At 42.2% G+C, this 19,210-nt stretch overlaps 1 protein-coding gene across 3 annotated transcripts in view; it reads left to right on the top strand.

Annotated features, from left to right (window-relative positions):
- The window catches only part of Vps52 (vacuolar protein sorting 52), a 275,681-nt gene that overhangs the window by 57,222 nt on the left and 199,249 nt on the right, over positions 1-19,210 (top strand). For all 3 annotated transcript variants that reach the window (XM_080285720.1, XM_080285718.1, XM_080285719.1), the window contains exons 2-3: positions 17,424-17,621; positions 18,113-18,205. In XM_080285720.1, the coding sequence (XP_080141846.1) occupies positions 17,430-17,621; positions 18,113-18,205 (285 nt within the window). In that variant the 5' untranslated portion in view covers positions 17,424-17,429. The remainder of the gene's footprint in view (positions 1-17,423; positions 17,622-18,112; positions 18,206-19,210) is intronic.

Below are 19,210 nucleotides of genomic sequence, written 5' to 3'. Positions count from 1 at the left end.
CCTCTCCAGGTCCATCCCATGCAGTGAACCAATGTTCCCATGTGGCAACAGTGTCTCACCACAGCAAGGCATGGTGATTGGTGTAGAGGTTTGGTTCCCGGGTGGATGCTGCAAGTGCATCTCCACCCAGTGAACATGGGAACTTTACCTGGCTTCAAGCAGTTATATGGCTATAGGCTATAGTTACCACCCAGTATAGTAAATGGTGTCCTGAATTACCAAGTGGTATGGTATCATAACCTTAGAGATCCCCCAGATACAGTACGGTACCTATTAGGCCAACTAGTTTGGCAAATGGTTTCCTGAATTACTACGTGGTAACTTAACCTAGAGAAGCCAAATACAGTACCGGTACCTATCACGCCAATCCCAGTCTGAATCCTGACTTGCTAAACCTAATCTTATCTATCATAACCTAACCTGACAATCAAATGAAATTATCCAAACCTAACATATCGATACAGAATTTGAAATTACAGTATGCCAAAAGTAAGACATGCAATTGGAGTTTGGCAGCAAGTTTTGCTCTTAGTGGTCATCATCATCATCATCATCATCATCATCATCATCCAATCCTACATAGTATGTGTGTTATAAGGAAGTCTACATATTTCACAGGTAAAATTTAAACAATGCCCTGTATCTATGGTAATCTATGAAGTATTATAAGTAACCTGTGAATTACTAATTCAGTAGGAAATGGGGAAAGGCTGTGTCTGCGTGGGAAAGCATTAATCATTCATAAACATTTTTCTGTGCTAATATATCACCTGTTACTTGTCGCCTAAGCTGAGAAACCTTGGTACTTTATTCAACAAAATGCAGGGAAGCTCACATTAATAAATGGTGAAAACTTTTTTGACAGATTACTTTTCATAGCTGTGTAATTCATATATGATACCCAGAATCTACAGAAATAACATTTATGTTACCAAAGGTTGTACAATGAACGCATGTACTGAAGTTGCTGTTGTCTAGTCGCATTCTTACTGAAGCTCACAGAGAGGAGCAAAATGCTGATCACGGAGTGATAGCATTATTTTGGTATTATACTCTCCGTAGCCAAAAAAAAATGAATACCTGTACCTGCATTTTGCTGCGTATAAGACGCACTTTTTTTGTCTCAGATTTACCTTGAAGTATCCCCATGCGTCCTGGAGGCCAGGCTAGCTTGGCTTCGCATAGAAGAAACTCTTATACAGATACCAGTAATCATCTCACTGCATGGCAGTCCCCGGTAGCCTATTTACTATACTGTATTATGAAGGCAGTTGATTTATTGTACTAATATTACATGCATTTGATATACTCAGCAGGTTGTAGAAACATCCAAGTTCAAGAATACAAAACACTTGCAGTTTGTTTACAGTACTGGTACAATTGGCCATGTGCCGGTCTAAGGGTTAAGCAGTTTAGCAATGTAGCAGTTTAGCACCGAGCTGTTACTAGAGTACTTTAGCAGTGTCTAAGCCACTCAGGGCTCAGCCATTTACACTAGTTATGAGAGAGGGGGGTGTGAGTTGGGAGCAGGGTAGTGAAATGGCGGGGGACAGGGCGACTTGGAGGCGATTTGTTTGTGGCCACCCCAAACGGGATTGAGGCGTCTGGCAATAGATAGATAGATAGATAGATGAAAATAAGATTAGATTTATGGACCGGAGTAAACTTAATTAATAGCTACCATACAGTCATCCCTTAACATCCACAGTTTTAACATTCACCATCTTAAATATTAACTTTTTTTTTTTTTTTTTTTTTTTTTTTTTTTACGTGCAACTCTGGGCATAGGCTTCACAGCCTGCTCCCAAGGTCCAGTAGTCCTCCTTCATACCATACACCCAGTGCTGGATTTGGGATGTGAGGGGCCTGGGACCTGTTTTGGTGGGGGACCCATCCCAAGCATCAAATTAGCATGGTGCTAAATGAAAATACATTTTTAACCCTCGCACTGTTGCAATGATATGCTTGCTCGCACGATACATCTTGTTCCCAACGACCTATGATACTGTAGGCTATTCAGAAATTGATGTCATTAAAGATAAGGTAAAAACTATACTTTCTGAAAAATCTCCACATTAATTAGCCCTGAATGAGAAAAACAGAGCAGCCCTGAAATGCACTGAACACTTCCTAGGATATCACACAAAACAGAATAATCATGAAGCGAGAAAAAAACAAGCAAACCAAAAAACAACAACTCAACTGTGTACTCACCACTCAACACTTGTATAGACTGTTCATTGAACGAACAGTTTCTAGAAATCTGGTCTAGTCCAGGTGCTTTCTGCAATTTTCTAATGGAAAATTCTCTTAGTAAATCATCAAAATTCAATGAGCTTAGGATGTCCGACTCATGACTGTCAAATTCGCAAGTCACTCCTGTGACCTGCTTGTCCGTAGGCGATTCGTAATCAACTTCTGCTTAAAAAAAAAAAAAAAAAAAACATGCTCAGCACTGCAGTTGCTCACCATTACAGCCAGGTACATTCCCAGGGCTACCTCCACATTGGGGAAAATATCTAGCACATGCTTATCGTGGATAAGCTTTGTAGAGAAATAGCTCAGCGCTAACGTCATTTGGCTCTTCGTCAGCGTAATATTCGCAGAGGCAGCAAACTGGATGAGCTCTTCGGGAAATGAAGTTTCCAGATCGTTGGGATAGACATCCAGTAATTTCTTAGCTGCTCTAGACAGCTCTTCAGAGGATAGCTTTGTCAGTCGTCCGAAGCAGCCAGAGCGACCTGACATCAGTTCATACACATTCAGCCGTTGGTTAAGAGAAGCTATGAACTGATCGATAACAGGAATGAAATCCTCTGACAGTGACAAGTGATCAAATATGAACATTTGTTGGCGGCTGGCACCGGCTCCAGGGTTGCCAGATTTGAACTTGGGTATATAACCAAATTCTTCAATTTTCATTCCCAGATTCAGTTTTTCATTCATAAAAATAATAATAATAATACTTTTTTTTTTTTTTTCTCATAAGCCCCAGTTCTTCCATAGGGAATTCACAAGCACTCGACAGACATATACATTATTTTTACAGTTACAAGAATTGTGACATCTCTCATATACAATACACACTTCATCGTTTTCGTTTTCGTTTTTAAAGGCTCCAGCATGCTTGCATGTGTCGGCCTTGGTCACCTAATGGCAGCTCTCCACGCTGCACGATCCATTGCAGCCTCCCTGTTCAGTCCCTTAACCCTAAGGTCACACTTAATGACCTCGTCCCATGTCTTTCTCGGTCTACCTCTCATAACCCCACCCCCAATATTAACACTTCTCACCTTCCTCACCCAATTATCATCCCCCATCCTCTCCACATGTCCAAACCACCTCAATCTACCTCTCCTCATCACAACACCAATACACTCCAGTCCCATCCTACCTCTCAACTCTTCCATTGTAAACCCAGCCCCTCCAAGCCTTGGACGCAGGGACGCACTGCACATCCACCTAATCATTGTCATTTCTGTACATCTGAGCCGGCGAATATCTTCCTCCTTCACTGCCCAGGTCTCACTGCCATACAGCATTACACTCCTAACACATGCTGCATACAAAGACCCCTTAGCACGTACGGAGAGCCCTCTCAATGTCAGGAGAGGCAAGAGCTCCCTGAACTTCTTCCAACCACTTCTCACCCTAGCCCCACCTCCAGCACACAACATGTCTCCCAAATAACAAAACTCTTCCACACACTCAAGAGATTCACCAGCAAGTTCAATCCTTTCACGTCTGACAATCTCCACCTGCTCACCCCGGCACGCCATACACATAAAATCAGCATTATCTCGCAGTCTACCTCTGATACCACTACATCTCTTATGCACCCATTTATCACACACACCGCACAAGATGGAACTACTTCTCACGCCCTTGTGGCAAACTGCACATGGCCACTCTCCCTCGTCTTGGACAGTACCGCCACCAACCCTAGATATCATCACTTTTGTTTTATCTGCATTTACCCTTAAACCCTTTTGCCCCATACCATCTCTCCACTTCCTAAACCTTTCCTCCGCCTCCCTTTCATTCTCTGCAATCAACACCAAGTCATCAGCATACAACATCTTCCAAGGGAGTCCGTTTCTAAAGTCACGTGAAAGGGCTTCAAGTACCATGATAAACGACATGGGACTCAAGACTGACCCCTGATGCACGCCAACATTCACGGAAAACTCATCACTCAAATCTCCATTCACTCCCACCTGGGTGTGAGCACCCACATACATGGCCATAACCACCCTAACCAGCCACTCCTCCAAGCCAAGCTTTCTCATTGCCCACTTCACCACCTCTCTAGGGACTCTGTCAAAGGCCTTTTCCAAATCAACAAAAACAAAATAAAGATCCCTTCTCCTACCAGTATATTTTTCCTGAAGCTGTCGAACAATGAAAGTGGCAATAATTAAGCCCTGTAATCATCTGTCATAGTACAGTAATCACTCCAATATCCGACGTAATAGAGCCATAGGTAGGTCCGGTTATTAGTTTTGTCCTGATGTTGGGCCCCAGCTTATGGACTTGTACTTATGGACCCTAACTCAGAGAAACACCTATACAACTCCCTCTGGACATGCATAGCACCTATTTAAGACCCAAATCACACCAATAAGGCACATAAATGACTGAAATAAATGCAAAAGAAACATAAAATGAGGGTTTAGAAGTATGTTCATACATTAATAAACATTCTGGTACTTATGGACCCTAACATAGCCTAACTCAGAAAAACACATTCCTACTGCACATGCATAGCTACTAACACCCTATTCACACCAATAAAGGACATTAAAGAGTGAAATGAGGTAAGTATAGTAGGGAAAAAAGTACATTATGAAACATTCTGGCTACTTACAGCAAGTCCCTGGCCACCTCGATGAATAACCGCCTCCTCTCGGACTCTGACAGTAAGAACGATTTCCTGAAGCACTTGCACTACACTCTTCCTGAAGTCTTGCACTGAACTTAGTCAATAACACACAGAAGTCCGTTCTCTTCACTGTGTTCACTTTTGTCAAAATAATGCTCCATTGTAACTTAGTGTTGCACTTTAACTTTTCCCATTTTTTTTTTTGTTTTCCAAAGGCAAAACAAACAAGTCTATTTATGTTACATTTTTTTTCTAGTCTTTTCTCTCACAACTTTAAATCCTTAACACAACACACTGTTTTTTTCACTGCACAACACTCAAAATTCCCTTGTGGTCTAGTGGAGAAGTTCTTGCTGTTTATTCACTGTCAGAGTCCGAGAGTATCACTGGCAGGCGACCTAGGGGTGCATCGCTGGGTCGTGATGATGGCGTACCCACTGCAGAGGACTCTGAAGACAGCCGCAAACTCACGTCAAGCAGTGACTCCACCGTGGCTGATGTGCTGGGCTGTGGCTCGGAGCATGAGGGCCTGTCTTGGGGAGGCAACGGAGTGGAGCCAGGGCTGGGCATAGCGGGGGTCACGGGCCTGAAAAAACTGTCAATGGTTGATTGACACAATGACCAACGATTCTGACGATTGATGACGCGCTGCCTGAAAGCATGCACTTCCTCCACAAGTCCCAAGGGCCCCATCTCCCTGTCGCAGTCCGGGTGTTCCAGGTAGTCTAGGACGAACTCTAGATGTTCCCGGAGTGCGCTTAGCTTGGGGATGGCTGGAGTAGTGTCCTGCTGAGAGGAGTCCGCATCATCGTCGCCTTCAGCGTCGGAATCTTCAAGTTCGGTACTGACACCTGCAACCGAAGACGCGATCTCGATATCAGACAATGTCTGATACCCAGGATCGCCCTCGTCGTCATCCAACCACTCACGAACATCGTCCACGTCTACATCGTTGCCGTGCGTACGTAGCCGTGCATGGAAGTCATCCACGTCAAACCCTAGAAAATCGTACTCCACATCCGTTCCGAGAAGCAGACGAGACCAACCATTTTCAAGAGTTTTCACAGGGACTTCCTTCCATGCACTAGCCCAGTTGTACAGCGCAGACTTGATGTTGTAGCGGCGAAGGTTTTCCAAGGCCGCTTGCCTCGTGTGTCCCGTCCCTCCCTGCGCTCGTCCTCGTCCTCGAGAACAACCATCACCTTGTCCAGGAACTTCCGACGGTATAGGCGCTTTGTTGCCACGATCACTCCTTGGTCCATTGGTTGAATGAGAGCAGTCATATTAGGTGGCAGAAACATGCACCTAATACGGCCATTTTCAGCAACCAAGTCCTTGTCGCACGGGTGGGCAGGTGCATTGTCGAGTAGAAGGAGAGCCTTTACCTGGTCACGCGGGATTCCCAGTGTCTTCGTCTGGTAATGGATGACCTCCTTGACGAAGTGACGGTGAAACCAGTCTTTGAAGATCACAGCTGTGAACCATGCCTTCAAAGAATGGTACCAGACGACAGGAAGGACATCCATCACCCCACGAAGGCACCGAGGCTGCGTTGCGCGGCCAACAACAACGGGCTTAAGCCGGTGCATGCCGTTAGCACTGGCACAACACAAAGCAGATATCCGTTCCTTGGAAAGCTTGCGGCCAGGTACACGCTTCTCCGTCTCCTCGGCTAGAGTGTTCGTTGGCAGCGAGCGATAGAATAGGCCAGTTTCTTCAGTGTTGTAGACTTGACCGAGAGTTAGGCCCTCCCTGTCGATCAAGCCTTTCACCTTGTGCCGAAACTCGTCAACTCCATCCTCGTTAGCGTCCAATGCTTCGCCATGTGCTTTACGGTTGGTAAGGCCATGTCGCAACTTGAACGCAAAGAGCCAACCCTCGGATGCCTTGAAGTCTAGGGCGTCGTGAAGCCTGGCGAACTTCTCAGCAGCAGCCTTCAGCTCCGTTCCACGTACCATCACACAGCAGCACGTTGTTGTCGATACCAAATCAACGCAGATCGGTCGATTTCTGCAAACTTGGGGGTAAACATAACCTTCCTTTCCACGTTGCATTTGCTTCTCAACGAGAAGTCAGCCGTGTACTGCATGGGTTTGTCTCGGGACCTCTTGATATCGAACAAAGTAGACCGGGCCAGGTTGAACTCGCGAAGAATGCGGGAAGAAGACCAACCCGCATCCACTTTCTCCAATATCTCCCTCTTCTTCTCCAGAGTCAACACCACTCTCTTCCTTTTCTCAGGTGGCGGGGCCATCATCACACACACTAAGAGGAGGCCCGAGAGCAGCAGGAGGCTCTGCAGCAGGTAGGGCACCACCACAAAAGCGATCACGTGGGCAGCCATTATGACGAGCTTGCACTCGCGGTGAGAGACAGGCGGGAAGTGGGGAGGATGCAGCAGCGCTCTATCGGACGTCGGAGGAATGACACGCCAAAACAGTGCTCTCCCGCGGCGCGCGCGGCAAGTTCAAATTACGTCCCCCCCCCCGGACCGTTTTGGGAATGTTGGATCCCAGGACGATTATGTCCGGGTAGTGGGGATGTTCGGTTATTGGGCGTCCGGATATTAGAGTGATTACTACCTCTCTCCAGGTCATAGCATATTGAAAAAAAAAAGGCTTTCGGCTGTCTCTTGAAAGATTCAGCAGAAAATAGTTGTCTCATGGACAATGGCAATCTGTTATATAATCTAGGGGCTCTATACACAAAAGAACGATCAGAAAAAGATGACTGGTGAATGGCTCCAGGCTCGTTAAGATGCAAGGAGTCATCTTCATTGCGTAACATAACACCCGGGCATGACGATGAGATTTTTAACAATTCAGCAAGATACTTCTGTTCACCAAACTTAAGAACCTTGAGTGTAATAAGACACAGTTTAAATTCAGTTCTAGCCTTTACTGGTAACCAATGCAGCTCAATTAAGAACGGTGTAGTCGAGGTTCTCGGGGGGAGACCAAAGATAGGCCGTGCTGCCCTGTTCAACACAGACTGAACTTTTGTTAGTATATTATTTGGAAGGCCAGTCCACAGTGAATTACAATAATCAACACGAGACAAGACCACTGCATGGACCAATGTTACGAGGCAACATCTATTCAGGAATTTTCTCACAGAGAACAGATTTCTGATATGCAAGTTGCACCCTCTGACAACTTGATTAATATGTTCTTTGTATTTTAACTCTGAATTAAAATGAACACCCAGATTTTGAACAGAACAGACAGGATGAAGCTGTGACACACCATCAGAGCCAGGGCATTGTCAGTGTCATTACCAAATTCCTTAAAGAAAGAAAATTCATGTATTTACTCCTTGCCAATATAGATACATGTATAAGGGAAAAAATTATTCATTTGAAAATTAATGGCATATGTTCTGTATTTTCATGTTCTAAAAGCTAAATTTTTTTTTTTTTTTTTTTTTTTTTTTTTTTTTAAATAACAGAACGGAGGAAGGACAAACAAATGGGGGAAAAAAAATAATCCATACACCAGATTACTGGTGTCCTCTATTCATAAAATATCTGTAACAGTTAGACTTGAACAGTTGTGGGTTGAAATTTGGAGGAAAACAACTCTGGGGAAGCGAGTTCCAGAGAGATGCAGTTCGGGGAATGAAAGAATTCTGATAGGCAGAAGCTCTGCAATATGGTTGAGTGACATTCCAGTCATGAGCGCTACCAGATGCCCATGTAGCACGAGGGAAGGCATGGAGAGGTGGCACCATGGACGCAACTTCGTCTGAGCATTTGCCAAAAAAATATCTGTAAAATAATGCAAGGGAGGCAACATTCCTTCTTACTTGCAGGGGAGGTAGTTTATATGTAATGGCAGGGTTGTTAATGATTCTAACAGCTTTATTCTGAATTTTGTCTAGTTGTCTTAATGCAACCTCTCCACAACCATTCCACAAGGGTGAGCAATACTCGAGCTGAGAGCACACATGACTCTTATAAATTATAGCTAACTGCTCATCGGCGAAGAAGTTCCGAACTCTGTACAACAATCCAAGTTTCTTTGAGGCGGTTTTAGCAAGTGATCTGACATGAGAGGTCCAGCTGAGGGCACTGTTGAGTGAGACACCAAGAATTTCAATACTTTTTGGAGATGGGAATATTAGTAGTACTGAAGGTAATGTATGAATCTGGCAGTATCTGTCTATTAGTAAACTGTATATATTTAGTTTTACTAGCATTAAAAGAGACAAGGTTGTTTTGTCCCCATTCACTGCTTGTAGCTAGATCTTGATTTAAGGAGATGGCTGTACTGAGTTGAGAGGTAGAGATATTAGACTTTGTAAATGGATGTCTGAGTGTGAATGAACTATGTAGTGTTGAGTCATCTGCATATGAGTGAACGGGATTGCGAGTGACAGATAAGAGATCATTAATATGAACCAGAAATAGGGTTGGCGCCAGAACTGATCCCTGCGGCACGCCGGCGTTAATTGAGTGGAAATTCGAATATACATCATCTACTTTTACTCTTATTTTCTTGTCACTAAGATAAGACGAAATCAAAGGAACAAAAGACGTTAGTCCATAGCAAGGGAGTTTGGACAGCAGGGAACGGTGCCATACTCTGTCAAAAGCTTTAGAGATATCAAGAGCTACTGCATGAGTTTCTCCAAAAAGATCAATTGATTGATGGATGGTATGAGTTAAGAGATTGAGTATGTCAATGGTGGATCTTTCGTGGCGAAAACCGTATTGTCTATCACTAATTAAGTTGTTGGATTCAAGTTCAGTACCATCTCCAAATCCAGTACCAAATCATGCTTATTCATTATCTGACGAATTTTTCATTACCAAATTGGCCCTGTTTTGCTAATGAAAAATACCAAATGTCAAGTTGCCCAGTGTTTGGTGGGAGGCCCGGGGTGCAGTCCCCATGAGTCTGGCCCTGCATACTCCTCTACATGTCACCACTTCGGCGCTAACACCCACTGCCCATATTGAATACATGCTAGGGCTGTTTCGTGCAGGATTGGTGTATCAGTATTAGCGGGGGTATTTTTACGACATGTCGGCGGGTCTTCTGGTAGATCAGTAAAGCCTGCTTTTATGAAATTCAAATCCTTAAACTGTTCCCTGCCCCAGCGGGGATTTGAACCTGGGTCCAGTAGAATTACAGGGCACCTCTCTACCGTTTGAGCCACCACCTACATAGATGTAACATACTGTATATGGTTTTAAGTAAACACAGGTGGATACAGTACTGGGGCCAGATACATTTTTTCTTGTTTTTAACGTTTTTAGTGTTTTTGTATTAAATAAATTGGTTGTTAACATGCACATAGGGTTTTCCTTTACTTATATAAGGAAATGGGGGGTCTAGGGGTGTTTTTAACCCTTTAACCGCGGGTGTCATTCCAGAATGACGTTGCAAAAACTGGACCAAACCGCGGGTGTCATTCTCGAATGTTTGTGAATATTTTGAATACCCCGCGTTTTTTCCGTGGGCCAATTGTTTCAAGGGAGAGTAGCTATTAAGTTCTTTCACTCCAGCCGACCCCCACCTCCCTCTTCCCCCCCCTGGGGCCCCACCTCCCACCCCCTGGGCCCCCCACCCCACCCCTGACCAAGCGCGCATCAGTATCTGTCCAGCTGTGTGAGTGACAACACATGTTGATGTGGCAGTGAAGTGCAGGCAATTACAGTGCCTTTTACCTGTCTCAGTGAACACAGAGTGGGTGTTTATCGTATGTGCAGTGTTCATATATGTTTATAGTATTATTATCAGAATGTGATTGGCATTTGGTAATGGTGTGTGAGCGAAAAATAGTTATTACAACACCGCTGATGTGGCAGTGAAGTGCAGGCAATTACAGTGCCTTTTACCTGCCTCAGTGAACACAGAGTGGGTGTTTATCGTATGTGCAGTGTTCATATATGTTTATAGTATTATTATCAGAATGAGGTTGGCATTTGGTAATGGTGTGTGAGCGAAAAATAGTGATTACAACACCGCTGATGTGGCAGTGAAGTGCAGGTAATTACAGTGCCTTTTACCTGCCTCAGTGAACACAGAGTGGGTGTTTATCGTATGTGCAGTGTTCATATATGTTTATAGTATTATTATCAGAATGAGGTTGGCATTTGGTAATGGTGTATGAGCGAAGGTAATGATGTGTGAGCGAAAAATAGTGATTTTACACCCCTCACTTCTAACGGCACTGCCCGTCCTGTGAAAGTCAACGAAGTCATGAAACCTACATCAATGGAAAGCTGAAGGTTAGTACTTTCTAATGGTACCTTATTTTTTTCTCTAGCTTTATTCTGTGCAGAGTTATTAAGGTTAAAAGGTTTGTTTACATTTGGCTGAAACCCCCGCGGGAGAGGACAGTCAGACCAAAACAATACCCGCGGTTAAAGGGTTAAGGGGGGCAGCAGATATCCACGGATTTTTGACGTTCATGGGTGTCTCTGTTACCTAACCCTCGTGGATGTTTAGGGAGCACTGTATTTGAAATTTGCAGTACTTGACAGGCATTCATAGCAGGCTAGCAGCATCTGCTATTTCACAGGAGACAAAACATCGGAGTGAGCAATACCGATCATCCTCTGCCTCACTACTTCCCTAGCAAATCTATCATGATAGGCAATGGTGAATGCAACTCAGTGCATGTGTGCGTTGGTATGAGTGTCGTGTGGTTGTAGTTAAGGAGGGAGGAATGGGAGAAGTCCAGCTAGGGGCTCAGTGATAAACCACTTATCGTTATCCCTTCAACCCAGCTTTGTAGTGTAATTGTAGGGAAATTTAATCTTGCTTGCCAGACGGTTTTATTCACTTCAGGAAACATCTTTTACTGAAGGAGTTCATGTGGATTAAATCAAATGCCCGAAGTTTGAAAAGTTTCCCATGTGCAGTAAAAACATTTGCATTAGCAATAATAAGAGAATAATTGCAGTTGGTCAGTTAGCCAATGCTTGGCAGCTTCTTTGACCAAACTGTTAGAATAAAACAGGATAAGAAAGAGGAAGGCTCTCCCTTGCTCACTTAACCTTTCACCTGAAAGTGGCGGAAAATGTTTGGGGGAATGATGTTGGATTTTGATATGACACTTAATGAGAAGGATTGTGTGTGTTGGGGAGTCAGGTGGTAGAATGAATGTCAGTCTCTCTTGGTACCTATCCATCTGTAATTTTATTAATCTAGCTCTTTATCTGGTATTCACCTTAGCATTTCCAGTGCAAAATTATATTCTGATATTTGAGAATAGGGTTGCATTTTTCTTGCGCCCCTTTTTAGAGCTGTCACGTATTGTACAGTGGTATTGGTAGCTCGCTATAATATGCTGAGCGAGTTTTGTGTAAGCAAGCGAGGTGGAGGGGGGGGAGAGGAAGGGGAAGGCTGAGCATGAGATGGAGGGATGGAGTGGAGAGGTATAGGAGAGAGAGGGGTGTGAGCTGGGAGCAAGGCAGTGAAGTGGCATTGGACAGGGCAACATGGAGGTGATTTGTTTTTGGATTGAGGCATAAGGCAGTAGATGGTTAAAGTTTTGTGTGTGGTGTGTACATTTACATTCATTCATGTGTGTGTGTGTGTGTGTGCTGTAGCAGCTGGGAGGCAGCAAGCATAAAAGTGGGTGTTTTCACTATACTTGAAGTGTTTCAGGTGAATGACTGTTTTTAGTAAATTCTCGAATGGTTAAGTATCCTTTGTTTGTTGTTGATGTTGTGAGGCAAACAGCTGACAGTGAATGAGTGATGCTGAGGGAAGAGGGTAGAGACAGCTGTATACTCTGTTCCCCAACAGCCTCACTGTATTGCATTTCAGTTGCAAAACATTGGAATTTGCTTTTTGTTTAGTGTGTATATACTAGTGCTGCATTTTTTATTCTTGTAGGGGTATTTAGAGGTTAGTAAAAGTGCATAATTAGTGATGGCAACAAAGTAGTGTTCAAGAGCATCTTTGTATTTTACATCAGCTGGGCAGAAAAGACTCGTGTTTTCATTTCATTTGTTAGTTATAGTATATTTTTTCAGTTAAGTACAGTCAGTCCTTGTAAATCGGGGCAATTTGGGTCTGAACCACTGCCGTGATTTACGAATTCTGTGATTTATGAATAATAACTTATGTGAAAAATTAATTTGTGTCTGGACTTTGGCCAACCCTCCCCCACAGCACCCTACGTTCACCTATTTAGACACCATCAAACACAAATATACAAATTTAGGAATATTCAGTGCATATATTAAATAGAAATAAGCAGTGTTAGGGTATCTCACCTTAATCCTATGATGAAATTACTTAAGTGAATGGAGTGGGGTGGTCTTGGGAAGAACTCGTTCTTCTCAAACTCTTTTGGCAGCTTTGAAAACTTCTCTCTCTTCTCAACATGACGAATGAGTTCCAAACGTTGAATGTACGACAACGGCGGCAGCTTCTTGACGCCATACTGTTTAGAGCGCTTCATTGGGGGGTCGGGAGGGGCCATGGCAGGTAGGAGGCTGGGGGAAGTTGCACAAAAAATGCAGGTAGCTCACGCTCCACGGCGACAGTCTGTGGTGTGTGGACTGGCGGAACAAGAACAACAACAACATGGCGGCATTAGTATGCACACTTGCCACCAGGGACACGCGGTGATTGGTTGTTGGGTCGCGATTTTCAATTTGAATGCCGCGGTTGACGGTTCTCCTTGTAAAATGCCCACTTGGTTGTCTAGGTCCGCGATTTTCATGACTTAACAGTGATTTAAGGTTGCTGGCAGTCTGACGGCCACTTAGCCGTGATTTACGAATCCGTGCTTTATGAACACGCGATTTACGAGGATTGACTGTATATGAATATGTTGGCTGTAGGTAATGAGACATCAAGGGCAACTTACAGTAGTCTCATATTGCACTGAAGTGAGCCTGAATGTGGGATAATACCTTAACATTGGAGGCGTTGAGTACGAATCTGACAAGTACGAGGTACTTTTAGGAATTTAGGGTAAATAAGACGCTGTACATGTTAACTGTACTTGATTTTTTAAAAATTCTGTTTGTGTTGTTTGCAATTCTAATATACATACAAGCAGTTGATTTAGAGATACCTGTAGTGCATTTCTACTTTTAGTGGCCTTTATATTTTTCTTTGTGGTAGGTGGTGGTGACCATCATCCACTCACTTGATGTAGTGTTGCCTACTTCTTCCTTAGCCTTTATCATTCTTTTTGTGTGCCTGCCTTTCTCTCTTCCTATTTCTCCCGTCTTTCTTGTTACTTTTTATTACTTTTCTTTCCTTTACAGGTGGCATTACATTGAGTGACAAGCCAAATGGTTTCCTGTAAGCAAAGAAACCATTTACAACACTGGGTGTTAACCATATAACCAAACCATACGTGCTTCCTACGTGTCAACAGATGGCTTGGTAGAGGTTTAGTGCCCCTCCCCGTGCAACAAATACCTAAGTCAAATGGCTACCTCTTACAGGATTATGGCATCTGGCAATAGATAGATAGATATTTTCTCAGCTAAATGAATGAAAGAACAAATTTAATTGAGTTTTCAGTTCATTTAAAGAAAAATAATGTTTATATGTAGCTACCTTATATATTGATACATATTAATTGTACCAGAATGGAGATGAACATTAATTTTTTTCCTTTGATTTCCTCATATCTCAGCAATAGAAAAATAAGAGTACAATAGAAAAATAAGAGTAAAAGTAGATGATATATACAGGAAACTCACACAGAACACGTGGGTTTCATTCCTACCATGCCGTGTTAGGTGCGAAATTGCGTATATTTAAACTACTCCGTATTTTGCTCCCAAGACCCCCCAAATGTGTTGTTTTGCTGTTATCTGTCACTGGTAATCACTAGAAAGCACTTTAAGTGGTTAGAAGGTTTATTTAATGTTATAACTCACAAATACAGTACTCCACAGCAAAACTTCAACACACAAATACTGTACGTAAACACAAGGAAACATTCCGACGCTGATCATAGGTAATCATATAAATCAGGTTAACTGGTACCAGGGCTTTATTTAATGCTTTATCTTTTTTGAGTTCTTTAACTTACAAGTACATACCAGAACAGTACATATTTAACTTAGAAATGCAGTACTGTGGAAAAGCTGTACAGCAAGTCTTTAACGAACAAACAAAAAAGGCAATATTCCGACGCCGATCATGGGTAATCATATAAATCAGGTTAACTGGTTACAAGGCTTTATTTAATGCTTTAATTGCCTACAAGTACATACCAGAACAGTAAATATTTGACTTACAAATACAGTACTGTAGAAAAGCAGTACGGTAAGAGTTTAACGAATAAACAAAAAAGGCAATATTCCGACGCCGATCATGGGTAATCATATAATTCGGGTTAACTGGTTACAAGGCTTTATATAATGATTTAACTTTATTTAAGTGCTTACAAGTACAGTACATATGAGAACAGTAAATATTTAACTTACAAATACTGTACAGTACTGTGGAAAAAACAAACAAATAAAAAAGGCAATATTCTGACGCCTATCAGGTAAACTGGTTATAAGACTTTATTTCTTGCTTTAACGTTATTTAATAGTACTTAAAGTTGCACATAAACTTACCAGAACAATACAGTACTGTAAATATTTAACTTACAAATACTGTGCTACTGTACTCGGGAATGTCTCACTCACTGAATAATTTCCCGCCTACATCGTCACGTAATCAAAACAAACTGCGTGCTGTGGTGACGTTCAAGGATTTGATCTTTCAAAGGCCTCTCCTGTGTTAATTTGTAGTTTTCATAATGGTTCTTTAATCTTACGTTGCCTTATATGTATTGCAGCCCTTACCGTGTATAATTGCGAGCTCGTTCCGTGAGATCATGTTCCGTGCGAGTTTCCTGTATTCCACTTTCCACTCAGTTAATGCTGGCGTGCCGCAGGGATCAGTTCTGGCACCAATCCTGTTCCTCGTTCATATTAATGATCTCTTATCTGTCATCCACAATCCCCCATTTGTTTTTCCTTCCTCCGTTCTGTTATTTAAAAAAAAAAAAAAAAAATATGCAGATGACTCAACACTTCATAGTTCATTCATATTCAGACATCCATTAACAAAGTTGTTTATCTCTAACTCTCAACTCAGTACAGCCATCTTTTTAAATCAAGACTTATCCATGATCAGTGAATGGGGACAAAATAACCTTGTTTCATTTAATACTAGTAAAACTAAATATATACAATTTACTAATAGATAGGTATTGCCAGAATCGTATATTGCCTTCAATGCTACAATTATTCCCATTTCCAAAAGTATTGAAATTCTCGGCATCTCGCTTAACAGTGCCATCAGCTGGACCTCCCATGTTAGATCACTTGCTAAAACCACCTCAAAGAATCTTAGATTATTGTGCAGAGTCCGTAACTTCTTCACTGACGAGCAGTTAGTTATAATTTATAAGAGTCATGTGCGCTCTCAGCTTGAATACTGCTCACCCTTGTGGAATTGATGTGGAGAGGTTGCATTAAAACAAGTAGACAAAATTCAGAACAAAGCTGTTAGAATTATTAATAATCCTGCTGTTACTAATAAACTACCTCCCCTGCAAGTAAGATGGAATGTTGCCTCCCTTGCATTGTTTTACAGATATTTCTATAGCAATTGCTCAGACAAAGTTGCTTCCATGGTGCCAGCTCTCCATGCCTTCCCTCATGCTACACGGGCAGCTGGCAGCGCTCATGACTGGAATGTCACTCACCCATACTGCAGAACTTCTGCCTATCAGAATTCTATCATTCCCCAAACTGCATCTCTTTGGAACTCGCTTCCCCAGAGTTGTTTCCCTCCATACTTCAACCTACTGCTGTTCAAGTCTAACTGTTACAGATATTTTATGAACAGAGGACACCAGTAATCTGGTGCATGGATTTGTTTTTGTTTTTTTATTCATTTGTTTTTCCTTCCTCTGTTGTTATTAAAAAAAAAAAAAAAAAAAAACTCTGAGTACTGTATGAAAGAAATCAAACAGTTTATAAACATAAACAGTGTCAACATGGTGCTGTGGAACAAAGTAACTTTTTGTAAGGAAGGGACTGTTTTCTCTTCATGTACTGTTCTTTTACATATGAATAAAGAAACCAATGACAGTTCAACATTAGTGAAAAGAGATTCTGAAAAGTGAATGTGTATTTGAGTTAAAACTACTCAAATCAAGCACCCTTTCTGCAGTCTTGGTCTAGGCAAGCCTTTTTTCCTCAGAAGTGCCCTTCCAGATTTAGGATGCATCTTTCACTCTGCAGTGTCTTTAATGCAGCAAAATACAGTACAGTACTTAATTATTTACCAGTATTTATTTTATTTCTGTATTTATTTTTATGTTAATTTATTGAGCCTCCCACAAGCTTGTAACCTGGGAGTTCAGCCTCATTTACTTTCAAGTAAATCTGCTCTTGTTTGTAGGTTGGATTTGCATGAGACGAGTAATGGGAGCAAGTAGCTACAGTAGTGCAGTAATTTAATCTCTGTTTTTAAGCATCCAAAATTGGATGCGCTTGATGATACATCCAGTGGGTCAGCTGCCACAATTATTATTGCTTTTGCATGTGCAGTGGGAGATGCAGCCATACCCTGGAGATAGTGGTGATCTCCAGCCACACAAGATGTCTGGGCCTGGTGGGGGTGAGGGCGGGGAGGATGTGGATTCCCACATTAAGGCTCAGCTGGAGGATGACGTGATTCGCGAGGCCCTCACCTCAGGCACTGATCTTAGACAGTACTCTCAGTCTGTGGAGAAGGAGTTACGGCAGGTTGGGCACCCCACACTATTGTCTGTATTCTGCATGGTATAGGTGGATTAGTAGCACCCTATCAAAAGGAATTGCCATTGTACTTCTGAACATTCTCTTGCATGTTTTTTATATTGTTTTAATATACTGTATTGGTAGACTTAGTTTGCATTAGTAAAAAACAAGAGGATATTGAGGCATAGTATATAATTTATATTTTTTCAGGAAAATGTGTTACACAGACAGTAGTAGTCATTGGCTGTAGAAAACTGTAAAACTATGCACAGTATGATTGGAATGTCCAGGTAGCTAGTACAAGCAACCAGTGTAAGCATTACTGGTGTGTGTTTCTTTTTAAAATACAGTATGTATGGAATGTCCAGGTAGGCAGTATAAGTAACCGGTGTAACCATTACTGTATATGTTTCTTTTTAATGCACAGTAAGCATGAAATGTTCAGGTAGCCAATACAAGCAACCAGTATAACCATTACATGTTTCTTTTTTTTCCAGCTTGAGAACCTTAGTATTCAAGACTACATCAGCAAGGCCCAGAATATTGCCACACTACACCACCAGATCACAGAATGTGATTCAATCCTTGAAGTAAGAAATTTTATTTTGTTAACCCAGTGAGTGTTAAGAGAATACACTGAGGTGGTTTGGTCACATGGAGAGGATGGAGAGCGAGAGACTGACGAGGGGAGTGTATATGGGAGAGGGAGGAGGAGGCCAAGGATGAGATGGAGGGATAGAGTGGAGAGTTATATGAGAGAGGAGGATCTAAGCTGGGAGTAGGGCAGTGAAATGGCGGGGAACTGGGCAACATGGAGGTGATTTGTTTGTGGCCACCCCTTACAGGATTAAGGCATCTAACAGTAGATGGTAGATTCTTGCTACTTACACAAAATTGTATTGAGCATAAATAAATTCCAAACTGGAGGTGGTATGTACAGCATTCACAATTCTCTTTTAAGTACCAGGACTTTTTAAAAAGCTGAATAAAATAATGTGGCAATAGGAAAACAAAAACATGTCATCAAAGTCAAGGAGTTAAACATTGTGGTACTGTGCTTTAGTATGCAATCTTTAGAGATTAATGTTCATTTAGTCTTTTCTGAGGGAAAATTAGTTCAATTTACATTCTCAGAGGAGAACATTGAATCTAGCATGAGCTGTTCAAGAGATATTATATGACATACAGTATCTCCTTTTTTCCTTTCTTTTTGGAAAAGTCTCCAGTCAGGATTGGAGTTTTCTTTTCCTCTTCCTGCACTCCTTGTGTTAAACAGAGAATGTTTTAGGGTCATATAAAGCATTAATTATAAAACTAAGATTGTTCATCACTCTGATATATCAGTAAGACAAGTAATAATGTTCCAGTTAATATGCAATTCACGATCTATCTATCTATCTATTGTCAGACGCCTTAATCCCGTACGGGGTGACCACAAACAAATCACCTCCCCTGCCATTTCACTGCCTTGCTCCCAACTCACACTCCCCCTCTCTCATACACCTCTCCACTCCATCCCTTCATCTCATGCTTGGCTCCCCCTCCCTCTCCCCCCCTCCACCTCACTCACATACATTCTCTTCGTCAGTCTCTCA

This window comes from Coenobita brevimanus, chromosome 107 (genome assembly GCF_032717465.1).
Source record: "Coenobita brevimanus isolate Jiangsu-jjx chromosome 107, ASM3271746v2, whole genome shotgun sequence".
Classification (NCBI taxonomy): domain Eukaryota; kingdom Metazoa; phylum Arthropoda; class Malacostraca; order Decapoda; family Coenobitidae; genus Coenobita; species Coenobita brevimanus.
Note: the sequence above shows the minus strand (reverse complement) of the source record. Positions and strands in the feature narration are given on the sequence as shown.